A 26,776-nucleotide genomic window follows, 5' to 3' on the forward strand; every position below is an offset into this window, starting at 1 on the left:
ATTGTCAGTACAACAAACACAAAAGAGAGAAACCTCATCTATTGAACAAAAAACAAATCATGTTGACTTTGAAAATCTCTTTCCATGAAAATCCATTTTCCTCGAATTCTTCAAAAACCCCTACCGCCCCTGCGCCTCACTCTCCCTCTCTCTCGCTTTTCTGCTGAACGTGGACGTGAGCGAATACGTGCGTGCCGCGTGTGTAGAGTCCTGATCCAGAGAGTCCGTTTCGCTTTACAGCCCTAACCGGAGATCCACCCTCGACATTAACCAATGTGTTTGCTGCCTGTGGAAGGTAACCATTCAATGGCCTTTACCGTCTGTGAGGCAGAGTCACTGTGTGTGTTAACCCTTTAATGCTCTGGTGTCTGCAACCTTTGGCAGAAAGACAAGGAAAGGAGAGGTAGCACAGCTACAACAATCAGAAAAACGAGCTCTTGCACCGTCACTTTGAAATATAACAAAATGTATGAATGCTTTCTCATTTGTAAGTCACTTTGGATAAAAGTGTCTGCTGTAAGAATAAATGTAAATGTGTCCTTTGAAGATTGGAGTGCTTCCGTTTCACTATTATTAGTGTAAATCAAACCCTATAACTCGTTTTGTAACTCAATGAGTAATACTTCATATCATATAAAGTTGTTAAGTACCACACATGCTCTCAGTAAAGTCCCCTGTGTTAAATTAACACTGCTTGGTGTTCATATGGGAAATACCAGCAGGGTGTTAAACGTAACACTAAAGCAGTGTTACTTAAGTGATTAATTAAGTGAGGATTATTTGATTATTAAAGACACCTGATGATGACGAAGATGAGCAGAATCCCTGAATGAAAGAGAAACACAAGAATTGCAACTGACTTTTAGCCACTGCCTTAGATAAGCAATAAAAAAACTATATTAAATAAATTCAGGTTTTTCCTGAATAGAGATTTTGGACCTTGACCAATTTTGTGCCGCCTCCGGCTCTTTTGACAGGTTTCTCTGTTATGTGTCTTCACGGACACCAACATCCTGCACTCAGTGGATTATAGGGATGTAACGATAGTTCGCAGTATGATAGTTCGTGATACAAAAATGACACGATGTGTATCGTAGCATGATGGGGATATTTATACGATATGCCGTTCTGTTAATTTTATTCATTGACCGTCAACATGCGATCTACTCTGCGCCAGCGTCACCTGTGCTTCACCGCAGACATCGCTTGAATCACCAGCAGCTTGAACTGGAGAAACAAAAATTAAAATAGATGATGCCCCGTCACCTTTTAAGTCTGGCAGCATTTTGGTTTTCGATGGGGATCTGAAGGGAATTAGGAATCTTATATTCAGTCGCACAGACGCATGCAAGGACAAATCCATGTCCTCGCGCTTTGTGAGTTCAGCCGCGCAAAACGTCCAGGTGACGCCATGCCAGTGTTTCCCATACATTGATTTATTTGTGGTGGCCCACCACAGAATCAACACTGGCCCCCACAAAGAGAATTTTCATGATTACCATTTACATTTTTATTTCACTATTTAAAACAGCTTAATTCGGCTTAAAATATAATTTGATATATAATACAGATCAAATACAGATACAGATCAAAGAGTAGAAGTGAAACATATTTCAGGTGCCAGAACTAAATCAAACGCAAACACGACATGATGACGTCACATATATGCTAATTAGCGGGTGACGTCATCACCACCACAGTCTCTCAAAATCCTGTGGGAAACACTGCATGCGATTGAGTTATCTCATGAAAACATAACAAAACTAAAAGGAAGTTACTAAATAATAATCTTACTTTGACTCGATCACTATTGGTTCAAATTCGTGTCTAGTTTGCCGATTGAACATTTTGAGTTTACTCGCTTCATTCAAGCGTGAAATTCTAGTCATCGAGACATTCACGTGAAAATTCACATCACCGGAGAGGCTTCTGTGACTCTGGTCGCTTCCTGTAATCACGTCACTACTAGAGCAAGCTCCTGATTGGAAATTTTTCAACTTGCGCGTTCATGTTTTGCATGTGAATCAGTACAGACACAAGCTGATGCAGTAATGGTTCCTAAATGTAAATTCTTTTAAACTGATTCGTTTTAATGAACAATTGAAATAATTCAGTCGCCAAGCGAATCAATCAGAGATCAGTGAGTGGAACGCATAACAGAAGACGTGAAAGAGCTTTAGATTAGGATCTTAACTTTATATATATATATATATATATATATATATATATATATATATATAAGCAATGAAGGCAGAAAAAAATTCCTTTGTTAAGAGTAAAGGATGACAGAGGTGACAGATGATGTTTATGACCATGTACAAATCAGCAATCACCAAAGACTGCAAAACATTGCAAAAGTTATATTTCATTTGATTTTAAACAGCTTTGCTGTTTGCTGACTGTAAATGCACACTGCTGCTATTGGTATATAAAATAAAAGAGTGTTTTTAAATCATTTTATTATTAAACAAAAAATATGTTGCATGTAAAATGAGTGGTTGAGCCACAGTACACAATAACAGTATATGTGTGCATCAGTATAGCACCACCTCCACATCATTTTGAATTAGGAAAAACCTTGATTTGTCAACATTTGTCTATGTTTTTCCAGAATTAAAAGTTAAAAGTGTTTGGTCCCCATTATGATGATCAGTGTTTCCTTTAGTTGGGCAGTTTAACTCTTTTTCGCTTTTTTTGTTTGTGGTCTTTGCAAACAGTGTTGCAAACAGTGTTATTAACAGTCTTGAGACACCTCTGCACGCGTAGAGAGAGAGAGAGAGAGAGAGAGAGAGAGAGAGAGAGAGAGAGAGAGAGAGAGAGAGAGAGAGAGAGAAAGAGAGACCTTTTGCACTGCCAACTGAGCTACAAAAACTCATATTAATATCTCATAAAACATTTATTATATCAATTATATCAAATTTAAAGCTGTTTTCAAACAATGCAATGTAAAACTGAGTTATATAAAAATGTGGACAATAAAATGAGTGCTTAAATGCTCTGTTTCTAGCAGCACTATCTATATGAATGCAAATTTGCTTTGAAAGATAGACCAGAGCCACATTTAGTGACCAGAATATCACTGAAGCTTTGGGGTGGGCTCTTTAGACTTAGCCCAGTAAGCAACCAAGTAGCAATATACAAACAACAACCCAGAACAACCTAGCAACCGCATAGCAGTACATTACAAACCTCTCATATAGTTTTTCAAGTGGCTTTTTTAAAGGTGTCCTTGATTATGATTTCACTTTATTAACTTCAGTTAGTGTGTAATGTTTCTGCTTGAGCATAAGCAACATCTGCAAAGTTACAACGCTTAAAGTTCAGTGCAATGAGAGATATTTTCTTTAACAGAAAATCACTTTTTATAATGTTCAAACAAACAACTGGATAAACTACTGTGAGCTTCTTCCTGGGTTAGTGATACCCCAAAATTTACACAAATCCTCCCATGAACACACAACAAAGGGGGTGGATTTTTATGTTGTAGCAAAAATGTAAACAAACGACAATGCTGTTTGGCTCCTCTAGCCAGTTAACTAAATGCTAATTCATACTGACAAACGCCCATTAACCCACGTGAAAACACACTGGGTCAGCTAACCAATCTAAGCATATTGCGTATAACGCAAATATATTATATTACTTGGAAATAAACTGCATTGATATAAACACCTATTTAATACCATAGTCACAAAAGATTACTAAAAGATATATATATTTTTGCATAAACGTAAAAATCTACAGAAGGCTTTCAACAGATGTTAAATCTGACACTAGTTGAATGATGTCTGTGAAATCCAGGCTGAAGTCATATAATCGGTTTTTAAAGTCTCTGCAATGTCAATCTTGCAAATTGTTCTAAACTGGGGGGGTGCGCGATATATCTTTCCGATAATATTGCTGTTGTCATTTTAACGATGTGCAAATTCGAGTATATCACTTGCTTTTCAAAACCAGTCTTCAGTGCCCACAAATTTAATTTGCATGAGCTTTCAGTGCATGATGTAGCAGCACATTTGATTGCGGCGTGTGTACGGCTTGTAAAATTAACCTCATATTAATTTTTAATACTTTAGCCGATTTTTACTTTAGCCGAGAAAAGCGCTGTTTGCAATTTGTATTGCGGAGGACACGCACGTGCCGGTCTCGCTTTTTCCTCATGTCTGTCAAGAGCGGGGGACGCATGTGAAGGAACACACACCACACCCACGAACAGAAAACGGCAGAAAAAAAGAAAAATTACTTGGGAAATGATTTTGTGTTTTTCCGAGGGACTATAAGATCAACAATATGAACTATAGTACTATTCGGACGGGATTAGTTTTACATAGGGAGGTGGCTAAAGCAATTTTTATCAGAGCTTCTCAGTGATTTTAGTCCCGTCCGAATGCTCCATGCCAGTAATCATTACGGACAATGTCAGTAAAGATTACGCCGACTTTTACCTTCTTTAAAAAGGTCCGCAAAAATTACCTAAGGTAATACTAATCAAGTCCAAATATACACGCAAATTGTGTCATTTCTTGTTAATTTTGCATTCTAGGCAGAAAAAACAAGTCAGTGCCAAGTCAGTTCCTGAATAACACGACACAAACTTAAAAAAAAAGTACAATTTACTTCTCAGAGGCACGGAACTGTTTCTGAAACTGACGTTCTCCACAAACTGAAATTAAACAACGTTTCAAGTTTTCCTCGTCTGTGTCATATTGTTTGCACATGTGATATCAGGAAGCAAGGTAATGTGGACGTGACAACGAGAGGTGACGCGCTGCGCAATCCAGTTACCCCTCCCACTTCTAAATGTTTTACTGAGATTTCTAATCCCATCCGAATTGATATTATAGACGTCCTGTGGTACACTTACATTACGCCATCTACCCCCATAAAACGAATCCCGTAATCAGTCAATATTAAAGATATCAATGTAATATTTTCACAGAATTTTCTATATAGGATGATTTTATGTAGCAAATCACAAACAATGACTATGTTTTTTTTCACAGACTGGGTCACACATCAGTAGATTAATCAGTCTGGCCAATATATGGGTCTATAAATAGCTTGTTGTTAATTCAGTAAACGTACAAATCTAGTTTTGTTGATGTCCCATCTTTTTATGTGTAGGACTGGTACACAAGTGACTCACTGCTCATTAGCTTTCATTCATTCATGTTCTGCAGGATCTGGGTCACATTTCAACATCAGGTCGCACGTGACTCATTAATCAGAAATCGGCACACTAAACAGGAGTTTAGTTCAACACGAGCAGATTCACTGTATTAAAGCTTACAACACCTGACACGAGAAGATCAGCTTCCACGCGGGAAACCTGCGCGTGATGCATGTTTGTGTGTGAAAGAGGGAAAGGTGTGTGAAAGGAAGCAAGCATTTACCTTCGGCGCCGAGATACAAAATCTGACCTCAAGCAAATGCAACATCCTCTCGTTGGACACGGGTCACGTAGAGATCGGTGTAAAAACACACAACTGTATTGCAGGAAGGATATGCCATAATAAAGGGTTCAGCTATTGTCACTCTCACGATCTCCTTATTGCCATCTGGTTATTCAAAACTAAGGCAGATTACAGTACGCACCCTACATATTTGCCTTGGGTAAACCACAAAAACAACAGCGAAATGGGAATGTACTTCTTTCACACCTTGTTCTCTGTCATTAGTCAGAAACAACAGATTTGGATAGGAAATGTGCTGCAAACCAGACGTCAATTTTTTTCTCTACTAGGCGCAGAGGAAAATTAGGCACAGGAAAACATTAAAACAAGGGAAACAGACACCTTAACAACTCCTGAAGGAAAAACAAACAAGCTAATCTCAAAATTATTTGTAGCTAAAGTGGGCCATAGGCTAATGTGTGAGATACATGTTATCCAACAAGAATAATATTCAGTGATGTTTGCACTGGTTGGTTTAAACAAACCCACACTTTACATGTTATCAATAACATGTAAATGACGCAAAAAGCTCCTTTTATGAAAGTAACATAACATTGTGAACTTGTTATAGCAACGTATAGGTGTTTCTTGGAGGTAATACTACATTATTTTAAATCAAAAGAGATGTAGGAGTGTTATCCTAACATTATTGGCAAGAAAAGCCTCTTATACTTGGGAGCAGATGCGTATTGAGGTGTTTATATCAAGTTTTATTACGTACCACGTCATCTTCAAATAATGATTATGTGACTTGTATCAGGTGACCTGAAAATGCAAGTTTTGCAAAATACAAATTGGCTAAAAAAACACCTCATGCAAGCATAAAAACGTGATATTTTGCGATATAAGGGATTATTTGCGAAATTGACCATTTGCGAAGTTTCCATTGACCGTATTTTCAATTCGCAATATAAAATTTGCACAATATAATGGGTAATGGAATTACAACTATTGTCAATAACTTATAACAGCAAAAAAAAGCAAGTAAAAACTAGGGATGGCTAACGATTAATCTATAGCAGAATAAATGATTTTGTTTATTCATATGTGTGTGTGTGAACTATGAATAATAACTTTGTATAGATAAATGCACACACATGCATGTACATATTTAAGAAATGTTTACATGTGTATATACATTTATATATTTATTTAACTCTTTCGCCGCCATTGACGAGATATCTTGTCAATTTAGAGAAAACGCTTCCCCGCCAATGAAGAGATTTTCCGTCTTTCCGCAATACCGCTATTATCCACCAGGTGGCGCACTTCCGCAACTTATACAACCCGGAAGTAGCGCCTCACGTGAAAGAACTCCGTATATGTTTTAAAGATCGCTCTGCATCTGATCTCTATCAAAAGTCCTTCGCAAAAATTGAATTATCTCAGCTTTTTGCTCAAAATTGGGTATTTTTGAAGAAACCTACCCATGTTTGAGAGGTGATTACAAGAGAACTAATGAAGGTAGGATGAAACATTTTTTTTGATTGAAAGCAGAGGGTCTGTTCTTTCATCTGATATATTGTTTGTTTATATATTTAAAGAAGAACATTTTCTGGAAGGCATTAAACTTTTGTGAAAATCATGAAAAATGCTGGCGCTGGCTGGCAACTTTTTTTAAAAAACGCTGGCGGGGAAAGAGTTAATAATTCATATTATATATAAATACTTATTATAAAAATACATATGTTTTCCTAAAATTATTCATGCATGTGTGCATATTTATATATACACAAGTATTATACACACAGTTCACACACGTATATGATTTGTGAATTTTTTTTTTATTCTGCTATAGATTAATCGCGAGTAATCGTTAGCCGGCAACATGGATGCTTATAGTAGGGGTGTCACGTAGGGGTTCGATTAAATTTTCGATTCTAATGTCACGGTTCAGTTCGATTCTCGATTTTCACTTTTTTTTAAGACAAAAAATGCTATGCTATTATTATTTATTATTATTTAAATCACTTGGTAGTAATCCTGTTTATGATATGCATTTCAAGGAGTTGTAGCAATACATCCCTCGTGCTTAAAATATAAATCTCTGTGAGTTTTTTTGCCCGCTTGGCAAGCCAACCAGACGTGACAGCATCGACAATCCCATTTTTAATTCGAAGTCCGAGGGTGTGGCTTAATTTAAAATCGAATCGTGACACCTTTAGCTTATATTATAAAATATAAAAGCATGCATAGTAGGGGTGTCACGATTCTCCAAATCCTCGAATCGATTACATTTTCGATTCTGATGTCACGATTCAATTCGATTCTCGATTTTTAAAATAATTTTTTAAGACAAAAAATTATATGCCTTTATTATTATTATTATAATTATTATAGTTTCACATTAACATGCACATTGCGTGCTTTCCTCGCATGGGGGTTTGTGGGCTTTACTTTACGCGAGAGAGCTTGTAGAGAGAGAATTCCTTCTTGCACGCAGATAGACTTAGTGCGCGCGTCTTGGACTCCTATTATCTGAAATAAAACCGGTGCGTCATAAGCAGCTGCGCTTCTCTCTGTCTCAGGTGCACGCGCTCTCGCATCTGTCCAAAGTCTAAACATAAACTAAAGTAATAATCCTTACGTATTTGTTCAGTTTTATGCGTTTCATGCGAGCTGAGGCAAACTATACCTTTTGTTTAAAATATAACCCGCTGCATCTTGGTGGCTCTCTCTCATGCACGTAATTCATGTCTTATTTTACACAATTTCTTAAAATAAATACCCCCCCCCTTCATTTTTATAATAAAACTAACTCGAGGGAAAACACAACTTGTGTTAATGGGCCAATCAGGTGCAGACATAAGCCACTGCATATAATCTCATTAATGGCTGATTAATGGCCCTGGTCGATATATATAAAGCTATCTGTTCACAGAGTAAGTCTAAACATAGAGAAAGATGTATTGCAATTGACCTCTTCACAACATCAACCATGTCAGTGTCTCCCTCCCACCGATGTTTATGGTCACTTTAACAAAGATGGGTAACTCCCCTCTGCTCATGTGATTTATGCAAATGATGCAAGATCAAATGCAGTTCTCCTAAATTGTTTAAGGAATGCAAGGGGCTTTTTCATGTAAGGTGAATTACAGCACTCACGCATATATACAGTAAACACAGACCTGGAGTATACCTCACATGTGTCAACAAGACTAATTCCTTTCTTATGGGCCTCACTGTCATAGCAACCCGAGACTGAAGAACACCTCCTGTCCAAATAATCTATAATTCCAGAGTAAGGCGTTGGATCACAGTGGATGTTCTGTACTTCTTTGGCTGTAATATTTCCTCGGCTGTCCGATGAAGAGACTCATTTAAATGTTTTAAAAAGACAGTAAAGAGGAATTACAGTAGTGTTTGGATGACTGAGCAAACCGTAAATAAAATGTGCATATGTTTAAATTGGAGCTGCACTATTATTTCAGCATCACAATGTGCGCCTCTGCAGTAGATACATCACAGAACATCTATTTTAAAAGAAAAACTAATTTGGATCCTTTTACCACTGTATGAGAACAGCTTCAAATGATCTTGGGAACTGGACTCTTAAAAACTGGACTCTTCTGTAGTTACATCGTGTACGAAGACTGACGGAAAATTAAAAGTATACTCTCATTCTGGCGTAATAATCAAGGACTTTGCTGCCGTAACATTGCTGCAGCAGGCGTAGTGATATTACGCACTGCCCGAAAATAGTCCCCTGCTATTGAAAATAACCAAAGGGTTTATAAATGTATACAGAAATTTACTTTGCTAGTTTAGTGCAAGGTTTTAGTAGACCTTAGTTATTAAAGATATGATTAAGAAATGTATTTACTTACTTTTGTAAAATAATGTATATAACGAAGTCATGTTGCTGACTTAGTGACGCTGGCGCAGAGTAGATCAACGAATAAAATTAAAAGAACGTCATTGTAAAAATATCCCCATCATGCTTTGATGCAACATCGTGGCATTTTCTTGTTTGTTTTGCGAAGTATCGTACGGCGAAGTATCGTAACATTCCTACTAATAATGCGTGGCCGATTACTCTTCTGAATTGCACAGCTGATTTTATATTATTCACAGCTATTTTATATACTATGGCTTTTGATCAATAAGTCCTTATCGATCTAAAATCCCTGTTAGTTTGAGTCATTTATTGGAAAAGCAACCCTCGTCAAACATAATCATTATACATATTCTTTAATATCATGAAAATACCTGAAATAGTTTGAAGAACAGCAATATAAATATATCCTCAAGCCATTTCCTGGAGCTGCGTGTCATAGCCATAGACATGTATAAAGGCTAGATGTCTCGCCTGTGCTGCTGGCCAATGGAGTGGAACGTCCGCATTTGGCGGCCATCTTACCACAGGCAGCGCTCACTCGTAGTATTGAGTTTTAATGGTGCAGCTACTTTCAAATGACCATCATTTGCTTCATTTTCTACCGAACGGTTTGGTTTGTTATAAACGTCAAAGATGTACCTATGACACTGCATACTTATACTAAAAAAATTCATAAAAGATGTTAAAGCATCCAGAAATATAGCCACATTAGTAACGTTTGTAAGAAAGCAAATCGTTTGAAAATTGGTAGAAAATTGAGCAAGTTATGGTTATTTAAAAGTACCTGCACCATTAAAACTCAATGCTACGAGAGTGAGCGAGCTGCCTGTGGTAAGATGGCCGCCAGGTGATGACGTCAGAGACTCCGCCGTAACACATCTAGCCTTTACTATACATATCCACGGTCAAAGCTGCGGGTGTATAGTTCTTCGTCTGCAGCGCATATTGAGTTTCTGCACGGGAGCGCCCTCTGGCTTTTTTCACCGTAATTCATTGAGGAGCATAGCAAGCATCATCGGCTGATATATCGGTGCACCCATATAATAAAGAGCAGTAAATTCACTTGATAGGGAACTTTAGTCTATTTAAGAGAAACCCATCCCTGACATATTGTCAACATACAAGATCAAACAAGCCTGGTGTCGGTTTGTAATGAGCCACAGCCGATGTTCTACATATCTGATGTGTTCAGCAACACTGCAAGCTTAATAGTGAAATAACCTTAAACTAAGCGTCAGGGCATGACACATCTGGTTAACTTACTAATTGGTCAGTCAGGTCTCTTGGTCTTATCACACACACACACCTGACAGTATGCTCCGTGTCTTTACTTGTAATTCACTTATAAATCAAACCCCTGTTAATGTCAACGTCACCGGTGGACTGCAGGTCAAGGGCAAAACAAAGCAACGCATTCGATGAGCACGTAAGAGCATGTTTGGGTGACCGGAAGGCCAAATCAGAGATCTGTTAATGTATCAAATCAGAGACAAGAGCTCCTGCTATGACTGGATGAACAAGACAGTAATGAGATGCTGGAAGGATGGCCATCAATTCGTGTTTTGGTGTTAATGATGGTTTGAAGAGCGCCGTGGTACGCCACCGGTGGACTAACGCTTGTTAGCGGTGGCAAAGGGGTGAGTAGAGACAGACGATGTAAACAGTTTCATTAGGCAGCCAGCCACTTGTAATGGAGGACAAACAGTCCAATATCACGATCTCCCACGCTCACTTTATTTCATTGCCACCTAGTCGAGGCCTGCGATGATTGACGGGAAATCAAATTAAGGCATGACATGACGCGAGGATGATAAACAGCACTGCGTCCTCCGTACTGACTTCCTGATGAATGATTATTTATTTATTTATTTATTTATTCTGTGTCCTTGATGTATTGCGTGTGCAAAAACACGAAAATAATTGATAAACGGGAAACCTTATCACTGCATGTGAGGCATCAGTTTCTCTTTTTTTTTTAAACGGCGGAAAGGAATGTTACATCGACCATGTCTACCACACCCCAAAATCCAGCGTGCAGATCAGTTGGGACAACACTCCCCTAAGGCTACTGAAACAATAGCACTCTCCCTAAGTGTGCACCAATGATCTGAACTAGTAAAATATACTTTCATTGGTACAAAGAGAGCCAAGAGAGGCTAGGGGGCTAGTTTAGGAAATGATTGGATACAGAAGAAGTTATATTTACAACAACTAAAACATCACAGTATCTGCATCCGCAGAAGTCTTTAGGAAGCTCTGCAGATTTCCATGCTTTTGAACGCCTGTCATTCATAAAATTCCCCAGCCCCTTCAGTACAATTCAACATTTCATCTGTTCATCCCGTTCCAGCCTACGGGAAGAAAGAAGTTCACATGGGCTTGGAATGACATGCAAGTGCACAATAACACATTTTTCATTTTGGGTTTACTGTATTTAAATTCTGCAGATATTACACCACAATTTGTGCAATTGCATGAAGAACAAACAGTAACACTGTTAGTATACAACTAAAGCATTTACTATAAGCGATCATGCATGTGATACAAAGACAAGATCCACATGTGATAGAGCGCTGGTACATTTATAGACGAGAGAGGAAGCAGAAATATTTGGTTAGTGCAAAAGAATTTGGTTACTGCTGTTTTGCATTTAATCTTTTTTTAAGTTACTAAACCGGAGATATTGTAAACTCATCCACCCCGTAGTTAACCTCAACAACCCAGCAGAAGCTGCAGATACAAATACCTTTCTGCGAAGGCTTTGATCTCTCCTGAAAACCTAGAGATACCGCATTTATTCTGGAAGAGATGGGATTACAACCACGTATCACTTTTTTTCCACGCTCTTAGGTAGGAACGTACAAAACATGCAAAAACACTGCCTACTCCCTTCGCCAATCTTTCCCAAAACTCAACAAACCAAATCTGACTGCCACAATTAAGTTTAAACACTATTCATTCTGTATAAAAGGGATTTAAGAAGCCCAGTCAAAGGTCTCTTTACAAAAGAGCTCCGAATAAGAAACAGTGATGAAATGGTTGTCTGCGGAGGTTTAATGAATGCTTCAGATATCTGAGATTCCAGAAGACGGACTCGAGCAGTTCAGCTTTAGACTGAGTTAATACCTTTGGCACTTGGTGGGCTTGTCTCAACCCAAAAGGAGGGGCTCCGCTAGAGTATACAGACTTGATTATTAGCTTGTGAGAACATAAGAACCCCCCCCCCTCCGCCTCTGTTCAAAAACTTAGTGACCTAATAATAAGTAGGAAGATAAAACCTTCTAAATGGGTTTTGGGGTTTCTGCTCAAACGAGGGCTCCACCTTACTTTCGTCCACAAAACCATTCACGGCCCATTTAATTACAGTGCATTAATTCTGGACATCTAGCATGATTAATCCAGTGATGATACAGAAAGACTATTTTTAGGAGGCACTTCTAGGGAAGTTTACTCGAAAGCCACGTTCAAGCACTTTAAAGAGGATCGATGTGATATTCACAAAGGAGAAAAATATTTTAGTGGGTAAAAGACTGAAGCTGAAGAAAGACAGATAAAGAGAAAAAGTGAATCATTTAGTGGCATTGAAGTTCATCTGGCTGAGCGCTCTGACACGTGTTGTGTTTTGAGAGGATACACGGTTTAACTTGTTACACAAGGCTATGGAAACTGGCGTGTGCCGAAGTTCTGCATGTTGAATGCACTTTAAAAACAACTTTAATACCAAAAAATTAGGACAAAGTATTTTACAGCATTTTACTATCAAAGTAGTACGTACTGTAGACCAGTGGTTTTCAAACTGGGGGCCGCGAGATGGTGCCGGGGGGGCCCAGTTTTATGACATTTTATAAAATACATTCATTATCATGAATTCTGTGTAATTAAACCTAAAAAATAATAAGCCAAGTAACCAACAGCACTACTAGGTATAATTTTATATGTTTTGTTTAATTAAAATATTACATTTTAAAACTGTTTTTGTCATAAATTTTCTTTCGGGGGGCCGCGAAAAAATGCACTGTACACAAGAGGGCCGCACGCTGAAAAAGTTTGGGAACCACTGCTGTAGAAGACAAAAAACGTATGAAATTCTTATTTCAAAGGTATCAATTGCCAAAAGTGATGTACAACTTTAATCAACTGACATCTTTGCTCTATATTCAAGTGTTTTATTAAAGATGTATTAAACATTTAGCATGCATATTGCATTGGTGTATTGAGTATAATCTGAAGCACTGAGTATGTAAGGAGGCTTTGCAAAAAATGACACGCAACACGTGCAAAGTTTATAAAGACATAGCCCAAGAAAATGACTAGGGGTGTAACAATAGATCAATTTTAATTCTAACTATCCGTCGCCTCGATGCTACACGTAAAAAATCGATTTGAGGTACCTTTATTTTGACACTACCCACGTCCTTGACGTAACGTCCATCTACGCATTTCCGCCAAAGTGTGCATGTTTATTTTCATCTGCTAGCGTCAGCAAGTGAATGCAATGCAACAACAAAGTGGTTGTAGCAGCAAAAACACAAAGAACGAGACAGAAGATGAATGTGTGTTTAGCACCACAGGTGATATTGTCCATGCAAAACACATTGTCCTCTTTCCTAAACATGTTGATCAGTTCATTTTTTAAAGACAAATTTCTCAAGAGAGATCACTGCAGCACTTGTTTGACTGTTAGATCTCATGTTGTGTGACAGATAAAATGCTTAAGTTTAACAGCTTTATTTTTTATATTCATTTATTTTTTTTATTTAATATTTTTTCTAAAACTACCTCAGTGTTTGTCACTATTGCACATTTTGGCACAAAATATCGAAAGACTTTGGCTGTTGCAATCATAATCTTGATTTTATGTAACATTTTGCCCACTCATTATTCTTTTTTTTTATTATTAAAAAAAGTGTATTTTTTGTTAGTTTGTTATTGTAAATGTTCCAATTGGGACAGAGATTGTGGCATTTTCAAAGAGTTTAATTAAATGTTCATGTAATATATTTTGGTTGCATTTGTAAGTAGAAATGTAACTTCTTAATCAGGCACCTAATATAAAAATATCGGTAAATGAATCAAATCAGATCGTAATTGCACCAAAGAAACGGGCGATGTATCGGAAAAAAAAAAACATCGCTGGAGAGAAAATCGATTTTGGATCAAATCGTAATGAACTCTCCGATTTACACCCCTAACAACGACTACGCAATATTACCACAAAAGAGGATAAATAAATATTAATAACAGATAAAATTGTAGTCAATGTATGCTTATTACCCGTGACCTTTATTTTTTGATGCATTTTTTTTATGTTCAAATACAACCCATATTCTCTAGTATGCCGTGGTTTTGCCTTTTTGCAAAATTATTTCGTCCAACAAATACATTAAAAGTTCAGTGTTTTGTACCCTACACCTCGTGTTTTAAGGTTTAATCTAACTTTAAAGGTGCAGTGTGTAGATTTTAGCGGCATCTAGCAGTGAGATTGTGAATTGCAACCAACGGCTCAGTCCACCATTCACCAAAACGCATAAAGCAGCTACAGTAGCCGCCAAAGGACAAACATGCTGTTGTACAGTAGTGATAAAACGCGCTCTGTACAACAGTTTGTCCGTTTAGGGCTACTAGAAACACGGTGGCACAAAATGGCGACTTCCATGTAAGGGGACCCGCAGTATATGTAGATAAAAATGGCTCACTGAAAGGAAATAAACACATAACAGTTCATTTTGTAAGGTCTTTATACACCACTGATAATATAGTTATGTATATTATATTGCATTTCTGTCTTTAGATCCTTCTAAAAGTTACACACTGCACCTTTAAGAGGGCACTGAAAACAAATATTGTACACACACCCCCAAATACATCACTTTTGGCAATTAATGTATGTTATACTATTTGTATGAGAACAAATAACCGTCTGATTGATCAGTAGACAAAATAAATGAGGTAAAATCTTCAACACAGATGGAAACTCATGAAATAAATGGACTACACCAACTCTACATATATAAATCACATTTCCATAAGTACATATTCTAACACGTGCCTTAATCTCAATTGGAAACAGGAGAAAACAATCTCATCCACCCTATGATGGAGCATTTGGCTGGAAAGATCTGAATGTTTTTGTTTACATTATACAGAGCGTCTCCAGGTCAGCTGCCGTGGTTCCTGTCTAATAGCAGTGGTGTTAAGGTCAGAAGTTTTGGGAGTTCTGCCCTTGGGACCATTCATAACCTCCCAGTAGGAAACCATCTAACAATGGCCGGAAACAATTGGGCCGAACATTCTGTGAAGTTCAGTGACATCTATTGTTCCATGCTGAGATTGAATTGGCGCCAGTGTATCCTGTAGTACCGGACTGTCGGGCTACGGAGGGGGAAACGGGGGAGTTGATAGTGGACCATCCTGCAACGTCCTGTCCTTCCTCTGAAATACACCCCTGTGTCACTTTAAATACACTTTCACCCCTGAGTTACTTACACCACCCAACCACACTGAGAATATAAATACATACTGTACTTTATAAACTATATTTCCGAACATATACTTTCCATAGCATACAACAAAAGATTGTGTGAATTATTTTCAACTTCCGTGTTTGGCGTCTAGCTATCGGGTGACAAAATTGCCCCTTAGAGATTGAAACGGATAGAGACATGAAGGATGTAGACGTGTGTAAATTTGGAGACGTCTCACATGGAAAACACTGGAAGAATGTTCCTCAAGGTCTACACTTAATAAACAGCGATAAAAATAAACAGCTCCATTAAAACACTTCCTCTATCATTGTTTCTCAAGCTATTAATACATTTAACTTGTTCTCACAGTGAAAGACGTCACGTGATGATGAGTTTGTCTTGCTTTTACCCTTTAGACAACACTCGCAAAATTAGCAACAGTTACTCACTAGAAATAACTAATTTGTCTCTCTCCCTTTGGTAATGCTGAGAAGTTTGAATCAATTTGGTGAATCGATTTGTTTAAATGGTTTATGTAAATAAATCAGTTCAAACAAACAATTCATAGATTCAACTCCATGAGTTGTCTTTTACGTCATAAATATTGACCACTGTGGTCGACATTGTTACATTTCATGCTGACATTAAATTACTTGTAATGTTTTGTGCCATATAAACACTGCTACTATAGCAGAATTTAAAATATATTTATCATCTGTTAGCTTTGCACAGTAAAAAAAAATCCTGATTGCTTTTTATTTTAATCAACATGGATTTTAAGTCATGTCAACATACTATTTTTTATCTTGACCAGAAGGTAATTGCTGTACTGTAGTAAAGTTAAAATAAGTTAAGCAAGTTCAAATTTATTTTTTAAATTACATTGACTAATCATTAATAAGGAATATATACAAAATAGGAAGTAGAAATTAATTGTAAATCCAAGTTGAAAAATGTAAAACTTTAAAAGCCTGTCAACGCAGAGACGTGCTTAGCGGTACACGTAAAAATTTTGTACTGTACAGGCATTTCATCCAAACGGATTCTGCGTTTTAGAAGGCTGAAAGATTTTTTTTTAACTGGTCCCAAAGTGAATAAATCTTAATACGACAACCCTTGCGGTTTCAGATGTACAGCCAATCTGTATTTTTTTGTGATACGATGATGTCATCACCCCATATCTCGACCCTAGTCAGACATCACTATGTCACTTAACAGCAACAACAATGGTGGACTACACGCTTGTGTTGCAGAAGATAGTGAAGCAATTAGCTTAACTAAAGCTAAATCTTCTGCTTTGATACTACGGTAGGCAACAAATGATTAGGTCCAACAACAAGGTTTAAACCCATGGTCCCTTTGCAATATTTTGGCGCTTTTCCATTGCATAGTACCCCACCGTTTGGTTTAGTTTGGGTCAGCTAACTTTTGGGAGCTTTTCCATTGGGTGCATAGCACCCAATACTTTTTTTAGTACAACCTCGGTTGGGGTTCCAAGCGATCAGAGCTAATACCAAACTGGACGCGAAAACACTGTAGATCACTGATTGGTCTGAAAGAATCATCACTACCAGTGTCATCGCTATAATGTAAAAGATTAGCTTTACTCTCATTCTAGCTTGCGCTGTCTCGAGTAAACCTGTTGTCATCTATGCTCTGCTATAAGTTCCCCAAACTCCATTGTTTGTGATGAAAAACATCCACAGGTTGTGAACCAGGAACACAATACCAGTTTTTTTCCAGACTTGCAGTTTGTAGCGGCACATTCGCAACGCACGTGTGCATTATGTGTGTATCTGCAACTTAAATGAGGCTCAGCGAAGCGCGTCGACTGACAGAAAGGTGACAGAGAGGTAGTGATAAACGTGAAATTTTGTGGTGGACTGAGAAATAAATGAATGTACGCTCTCACTTGTATGATGTCACAGCAGTAGGAAGCACAAATATAACGACACGCCTATAATCCCTTCCATTTCAAAGTGTTACTAAACTCGATGGAAAAGCTAACCAAGCTAAAGTGTGGTGAGCTGACCCGACCTGACCCAAACCAAACCGTGGGGTACTATGCAATGGAAAAGCGCCATTTTTCTGAGTTTTAAGTGCATCTCTGTGGCAAAATTACAGCACCACATACTGGTGTGGCACGTATACTGTATTGATTTGAGTCAATTTCAGTAGATTTGGCATTTTGTGGATGTGGCCTTTCCCCTTGTTCTCGCTGTGTATCGCCCTCATCTCTCTCAATAAGCCATTTCTAAATCAGCTCTCATTGGTAGTCGGTCCCAAAATCGCTCATCTTTCTCACAACGCTGGACATGCCCATTCGATCGCCAACGGTTACTTTCACTCGTGTCGCCGAAAGTCGGCAAGCTTCCATTTAAAAGAAAAAGATCACGTCGGTCTGCTATTGCTAGTTGCCGGTGGTCTGAATGTGGCTTAAAGTTACATTCACATTACAAGCGACTTTGCCACTGTTTGTCGCTCGTCTCTTTCAAAGAGATGGTTACGAGGCATTTCTAAATCTAACGTCCACTCCTGTAACGGACATGAGATGGATGACGTGAACGCCACTGCTTCACTCTCATTGGTAGTCGCTCCATAAAGTTGCTTATCATTTGCATAATTTTAAACTTTCCTTAACTTTGTTGAGCGACTGGACACATCCCATCCGGTCGCCAATGGTCACTGTCGCCGGAAGTTGCCAAGCTATTATTGAAATCAATGAGATGACGTCGCTCTGCTATTGCTAGTCACTGCTAATGTGAATGAGGCTTAAGGAAACCAGGAATTTTTTACAGTGTAGCAACAATGGTTTTAGCTACTTTTTGTTAGTAGCTTGTAGTGTAGCGTACTGTACTGTAGTGAACTACTTTTTAAAGCAACTGTAGTGTAAGTGCATAACCATTTTAATTAATGAGTTTTTAAATGACTTTCCCATTACTGCAATGTATGCAGAAACCCACACTGAGCTCCATCCATGATATACGAGGAGCACAAAGTGCTATACAGTATATGTCAATAAGGTGAATATTAAGTCTTATTCTGTAACATTTTTTCAATGCTTGTCATGTCCAGACACACTCACCATCTCTGCTCAGTCAAAATGCTCCTTCTCCACCTAAGCTGTGTTTCTAACCCCCTTCTGATGACAGATGACGAAGTTCATTTTATATGGTTTGTAAAATACTTTGAGCCTAGGGAAGCCCAGAAGCTCTGCTAACAGATTTAACACAAAACATGGACTTTACACTGACAGGAGACTTCACAGGTCAAGAGGAAGCTGGGAGAAACTGTTCCCAGAGTAGCGATGTTCTGCTTGTTATGCAAGCGTACGATACAAGCGCCTTTAAATATCAGCGTTACCTACTATTTCCTTATTTAATGCCTCAGTTCCCAACAGGGCAGCTGGGGAGTGCCAAGAATTCAGGCGCATCTCTGCGTCACTGTACAGGACGGAGCTCAGTTATTCAGTCAGATGAGTTGGGATGAGTGAACATCATACATCAAAAAAATACCAAAAAAGGACCTGATCAACAGATTAATTCTTCAACGGTGATGATTTTAAATGAGTGTTACCCTTTCCATTGGCCATAACAGGCTTCCTGCGCAATCTGCTTAGAAAAAAACTGTGCCAATACTTCCGAAAGTATTCCAAATATGAAACAAAACCTCTTTTGTACAGCTGCCAATTAAACCACGGAAATCTGCGAAAGAGATTTTGGCAGTGTTTCTCTGTGCAGTTAGGCTTATTTTCCTCGCTATCTGCTCTCTTTGGCAGCTGCTCTTTCTGAAAGGCCTGCTGATCTGACTGCACTCGGTAACTTTCCTCTCTTTCTGGATCAGGGCTGTGGCCGACCGCTCACAAACTGATCACCTAGAGACAGAATTAAACAACCCTGCAACTTCCTCAATGTGGATCAGGAGGGTGGGGGACAGCTTGGATCCCTGTTAAAATACAACAGCTGGACAGACATAACCAAGCATGCATGTTAAGTAAAAGAAAACATCAAAAGATACAGGCAGATTGTGTGATATTCTCCATGCAGAGGGAGTGATAACACAAACTTCACTAACAGTTTATTCTCACAGGGATTAGTGTTCATCAAACTCACACTTTCAGTAAATCTCATGTAAGTTTCTTAAAGGGGTATTTCACCCAATAATATATTTTTTTTTCCCCCATTATTTACTCACACTTGGGCCATTCTAGAGCTGCACGATTCATAATCATAATTGTCTGTTGTTTACCTTGATATTGTAATTGGGATTATTATTGACGATTAATAGACTTTTGAAATGTTTTATAACTTTCTGTGAAGCAGCTGCATGGCAAATTCTAAACATTCAAAACTAAATAATATAATGCAAATAATTAATAATTATGGGAGTTATGTTGTTAGTACAAAACGACTAAAGGACATGTCAACTTATCAATTTTAAAATCTCTGATTCGCCACTGTATTTGGTGCCCAAACATACTGGCGAAATACACAAATAGACAGCTGTAAATCAGGCTTTTGGTGATTATGAAATTGTTTCACCCATATTAGTAATCCTGATTAGTTTTTCGATTAAGTGTGCTGCCCTAGGTCATTCAAATCCTCAATGTCTTCCTTTGTTGTTCAGAACTAAAACTGTTTTGGTATTTCCACTTACAATTAAAATAAATAGTCACGTAACAGCAACAACAACAAAAATGGCTGACTACATGCTTGTGTTCGCGGGGCTGAAAGCAATTAACTTATTCGCTTTACTAATGCAAGGGTTAGGATAGGGATGCATAACGATTATTCACGATTAATCTCAGGGTTCCAACCCCTTTGTTAACTTCAACTTCAAGAAACTTTCAAGGACTTTCCAGGTCCAATACACTAAAATTCAAGGACTAAATGTTGGGACACATTTCAAGTGACAGCAAGGTAACATTGTGTTCCCTTTTGAGATACATTGTTACAGTTCCCTTTTGAGGGAACTCACGCTGAGTCACTGCGGTGACACTTTGAAGACGCCTCCAGGGATAAGTGCGTCTGAATCTGTATATCTAATTCAACCAATGGTGAGGCTTAACGACAAAGACAGGGTGATACGGGAGCCAGGAAGTATATCGCTATCTGAAATATTGCCAAAGACGTTGTTACAGGGATGCAGGAGTACGGCAGGGGAGATGCAGCGTCTCGTTCCCTTCTCAGGGAACAACAGTTACATACGTAACCAGAGACGTTTTCATGTGTCAAACGCAACTACAGCATTTTTGTATGAATCAACATTCGCTTACAGAAGATATAAGCATTTAAAGCAAACAGTTTAGCACGTGTGCTTAAAAAGTCTAGAATTTTTATGATATTATTCTACACTACACAGGGAATAATATGGTTTCAAAATAGATTCAAGCACTTTCAATGACCTGTATCTATGTATGTATTAGGGATGTAACGATTCAACCGTGTGTCCCATTAAAAATGTCTGTCTGAAATCGATTCTGAATCGCAAGGCTGCGATTCTTTGTTTCATGCACAGCTTGTGCGTATACTATGGCATTTGGTCAGTATGTATATTTTCAAAAACTTCCCAGGGCCTTGAATTTTTCCCTGGATTCACAAACTTTCAAGGATTTCAAGGACCCATGGGAACCCTGTAATCTATAGTAGAATAAAAGTTTTTGTTTACATCATATATATATATATGTGTGTGTGTGTGTGTGAACTGTGTATAATAATTATGTATATATAAATACACATACATGCAAGAAAATAATATATTTATATATTAAGTATTTATATTTATATATAATATAAAGTATACATAAATATACAAATGTATATACACATGTAAACATTTCTTAAATGTACACATGCATGCGTGTGAATTTATTTATACATGATTATTATACACAGTTCACACACACACATATTGTGTAAACAATTATTCTGCTATAAATTAATCGCGATTAATCGTTTAGGCACATGCTCCAAGTCATCTTAAGAGTTTTTAGTGTCAGTGGCAAAATTACAGCGCCACATACTGGTGTGGCATATTTACTACACTGATTCGAATCGATTTCAGTGGTTTTGTGTGTGCGCAAATATTTCTTGAGACAACATCGTGTTTAAAGACTTTTTTAGAATGAGGAAAAAAGATTGGATAGGTAGAGCTCTGGCCTCTTGCGGAAGTGGCCTAAGTAACATCCTCGTAATCCCAATTAGTTTTTTAAATAACTGTGCAGCCTTAGGTCATTCAAATCCTCAATGTCTTCCTTTGTTCTTTAGAACTAAAACCATTTTGGTATTTCCTTTTTTAAAGCTTCAAAAGAACACAAAATCTTCATTAAATGACTCCACGGACCGTTGTGACATTTTTTCCAACTGTTCTGAAGGCATACACATAATATAATCAATAATATTAAACAACAATAACATTTTGTAAAAGCCTTGTGATCCATGCAAGCAACGCACTTTACTCCTCTATTCTCGTATTGTGGATAGTGTTTATGTCAACTTCCACATTATTTGAATGCAAACTTCCTAAACTGCAATGACTATGCATGTCAGGCCTCGAAAAGAGCAAAAAGTCAAGACTGACATCAAATATTGAATATTTTAATATTTGAATGACACACCTGTGAGTAAATAATTTTGACATTTTCAATTTTGGATGAACTAACCCTTTTACGTGGAAAGCTCACAATAATGACAAACCATAGCAAACCTAAGGTTGATTCTGTCTACACAATATATGCTCCATCTGTTAATTGGACATTAAATGCAAAAGTTCAAGAGTTAACCTATAAAGTGCTGCTCTGAGTAACGTGACTAAAACTCTGAAAAAAACTGAAGAGTATTATTTGAGCCGGATTACGTATCACATGTTGACTTGATTAAATGAGCAAATGACAACACCTGGCAACAGTATTAGCATCATTAGAGGCCTGCCTGACTAAATAATTGCACAGCAAACATGCTAACACTTACTGTACAAGCAATGAAAGGTAATGACAAATATCCACATTAACAGGAGTTTAATTTTCCATTAGATGGTATAAGAAACTGTTTTAGCAATTTCAAAGTTTTTTTTTAATATTTTGCAATGGTTGACTAATAACAGCAATAGTTAAAAAAAAAAAATAGAGTAATAGGTATGAACATCATAAACTTTTAAACCATTAGTGTGAAATTTGATTTGATTAATACTGTCAGCTAAAATTTTAACCGGCCATTTAATAAATTCATTAAAATAAGCATGTAAAGCACACATATCAACTACTGTTGTTCAAATAAGCCTGTTATGTTGGCTGCATCAGCCAGGGGTCAACAGCAAACATGAACTAAACAGAAATAGCGAGAGGTGAAGAACAGATCCAGTTTCCTCGTGAAAGCAGCATCGCAAGCAACGCATGTTTGTTGCTTTATTAAAGTATTAGAAGATATAACCATAGATATATAAATACATGAATGTTTTTCTGTTTGCATTCGCACTGCCAGTAGGGACCTTGAAGTGACGTACAGTTCGCACCGATGGTTCTGTTGTTGTTTATACTGCTATTTGTAATTATGATGTAAAATTATAGTATGATTACAATATAGTTCTCATTTTTTTATCCGCTTAAAAAATTCGTCATGTTTTATTTTGTGGCACCATACTTACTCGTGTAACTACTCATGTAACAGTATTTAAATGGGGAAAACATGGAAGTGTTTGGTGGCTTCTAAATTCATCCCTGTTTGGATCCCAAGGAATGAATGGGGCTAGGCTAAATGCTAACACACTCATGACGCGCTGTACAAAGTGCACGCATTGAAAAATGATAGGGCTCCAGACTGTCACCAAATGGTGGCATTTTGCCCCCAAAATTTGAGAGTGTGCCACTGAATTTTAGTAAATTTGACCTTTTTTTGTGATGTGACACTGAATTTTAAACAGCACGTTGTACTTTCTGCATCCATCATCAAAGTATTTATTAGTAATACAGTGTAAATTAGTAAAAATGTGAATATTTGGTTAGCATGTTGATTTACGGTGTGTGCCTCTAAATTTTCTGGTTGCGTCCCTAAAAATTTTCAGTTGGGGGCTACTGTGCTCCTAGTGAAAAAAGTTAGTCTGGATCCCTGGAATGTATTAATTCGTCTAAGTTGAGGTAAGAACATAATAAAATATTGAAAAACTGTGGTGTTTTTCTTTAATGATCGATTAATGAACGTCGGCAGTGGGTCATGAAATAGATTCAAAATAAGTATCCCTACAAGGTAACATCAAACATTTAGGTATCTCTAAGGAAAAAACAAAAAAGGCCTAAATACAATACTTAAACAGGATTTCAACAAGACTGATTTCATCAAATAATATAAAAACTCCTAAACAAATCTGCGCAAAATAATTTCCGTTTATGCATCACATCGACATATCGTTATCGGCCGATAACTGCTTATTTTAATATTATCGGTTATCGGTCTGTTAGCAAAATTAGGCCGATAAATGAAAGCCGATAAATGATGGATTATTTTGGTTTGTTGAAACACTTCACTTGCTCATTGCTGGCCATGTGGAGTATTGATTGGTGCTTTCTGTGACATAGCACGAAGATGACACGTGTTGCGGGCTCAAGAAGAGTATGCTAGTCTAGCGCAAAGACAAGATGTCCGCGGCCTGGGAGTTTTTCATTGTGAAAATAATATGAATATTTATCGGCCTACATATATCGGTTATCAGCCCCCAAATATAAAGAGTTATCGGCTATCGGTATCGGGCAAAATTTCCATTTCGGTGCATCCCTATCAAGAATGTATTTTCAACTGTAAACAAAACTAGGTCTTCACAACATGTACACATTAAAGCTGTTTGATAAAAACTTGCAGTATCTCTAAACACGTGCTCTGCGGTTTCCTAACTTGCTGCAAACTCTCAGCAACATTTGACCCCAAACCACAAGTCTTTTACCAAAAAACCAATACCAGGCCATGGCTGATTCAATCGCTGGTAATGAATTTTTCATTTCTGCCTCTGGTCAAAAACTCAATCCTCATTCTCTATTGCTACCTACCAAACATGGCCAGAACGAGGATTTCATCAAGACGCTTAGCAAGGGCTTCTTCCTACATACAGTAATCAGCTCTAGGAGATTTTACCTCTTAACTGCCTATAAATAGATTTCAAAAACATTATGAAAAGCAACTGCTGCTGTTGCTGAAAGCTGATACGTATATATTTAATTTAGAAATTAATAGCGTTAGATGTAGAAATCAAGAAGCTGTGAATAATCTTCGCTCTTGAGAGACACTTATGATCACGCCGTGCAAAGCAACGGAATTGAATGCTTTGGGTTAGGGGTTTGTTTACATACCCAAATATGAGAAATCTAATAAACTACTTCTTTTTAAAAAGGGGATGAAGAAAGGACACTATCCAACTCCACACACACACATGAAGCCATATGATTGGTTCAAAAAACAGAAGCTACATGCATACCATGCATTGCGTAATTGTGCTCTAGGGCTTTGCGCTAATATGCAAAATTCTTCCATATGCTCAACGACTTTTATGCATTTGTAATTTTACAGCCGACTTGCACAGACGGCCTCATCATGGTGGCTATTCAGCTGCATGACCACCTGACTCCAGCTATATTAGTCAGGTAAAAACATAAAAACACGGTCGCACACAAACGCCCACCTCCAACAACTGCACAAACAGGACTATTGCGTCATACACTCTGGAGCACGGTTCAAGCTTTGACACAGAAAATTGGCTTACGTAACCGCAGAGGATCAACTGTTTGCTTCCAGCTTGATTGACGTAGCTCGCTCCTATTGCTAAAGGAACCCAGTGAAAGTGCTGCCAATATTCACGACACACGACCCTGACAACTTTCCACTTTACTTCTCAAAACATATCCGGGCTCTACGGTAATGTATATATTAACCTAATGCCCTAATGTGAAAACGGAGATTCGAAATGATACCCATAGGGTGTGACGTCATTCTGTGTTATGCCTTAAAGAAGCACAGCTAAAATAACAAAAAACAACAAAGCACTTCACATTACGTACTTCTCTGGCAGTGCTTCTGGTTCCAGCAACGCTCGCCAAAGTCCCCATTGATGGTGGTGAGGGGGCAGGTAGTCTTGCCCTGAGCTGTGCCGGGACAGACGTCTCCACACTCCCTGTCGTTTTTATTGGCCTCGATGTAGTTGTCCTCCATGGAGTCAAGGATCTTGGACCAGTCGAGGGTGGAGAGGTAGCAGAGGTCGGGGTTCTTCTCTACACGCACGGCTCCTCGTGTGACGTTCATCAGGCTGTGAAGGCCTATCTCCTTCAGCTGGAGCATCTCGAACAGCACCAGGGCGTAGTTGAAGAAGAGGTTGTTGCCCCGGATCACAGCGAGATTAGGAAACAGGTCGCTGAGGCTCTCCAGCCCGTAGACACGGAAAAGGAGCAGGTAGTCCGTCACCACCGTCAGTTTGGGAAAAGACAGGCCGCGGAAATCGTCCGGTTTAGTGCTGAACATGAGCAGGATCTTTAGGTGGCCTTCGATCACGGTGCAGTTCTCCAGCACCCGCAGGTTGGTCACATTATTTTTGATGTTTTTACTCGAGCAAACTAGAATTGAGAAAAAAGATCACAAAACGTTACAGATTGTTTACAGATGATGACCTTTAAATTAAGATTCATAGTTTAGGCTGTAACAAACATAAAACAAACAAATGCAAATATGTATTCTATAAAAAACAATAAAGTAGAACATATACAGAAATAAAAAATATATATAAGAACTATATAAAGTAAAAGTTCAGAGTTGCGCTGTTTTCACTCTTTAAGATGATGTCTTCCATATGACATTACATGGCTAATGAAGACAATAAAAACTCTTCCTGCAGCTTTTGGCATTTCAGTCCTGGTTTACAAGAGCAAAAGTACTTCAGCTGGCCAGATGCTGTCTGAGTTTGCCTATCGCCGAGAGGAAAACCAAAACATAACTATCAAGAGACGTGAGAAGGGAGAAATGCTGTGTCTAAAGTATAAGGCAAGGCCT

The 26,776-nt window shown here is 38.0% G+C and overlaps 1 protein-coding gene across 1 annotated transcript in view; it reads right to left on the reverse strand.

Annotated features, from left to right (window-relative positions):
* The window catches only part of insra (insulin receptor a), a 79,869-nt gene that overhangs the window by 41,367 nt on the left and 11,726 nt on the right, over positions 1-26,776 (reverse strand). The window contains exon 2 of the mRNA XM_055201609.2: positions 25,795-26,343. Within this exon, the coding sequence (XP_055057584.2) occupies positions 25,795-26,343 (549 nt within the window). The remainder of the gene's footprint in view (positions 1-25,794; positions 26,344-26,776) is intronic.

This window comes from Misgurnus anguillicaudatus, chromosome 2, assembly GCF_027580225.2.
Source record: "Misgurnus anguillicaudatus chromosome 2, ASM2758022v2, whole genome shotgun sequence".
Classification (NCBI taxonomy): domain Eukaryota; kingdom Metazoa; phylum Chordata; class Actinopteri; order Cypriniformes; family Cobitidae; genus Misgurnus; species Misgurnus anguillicaudatus.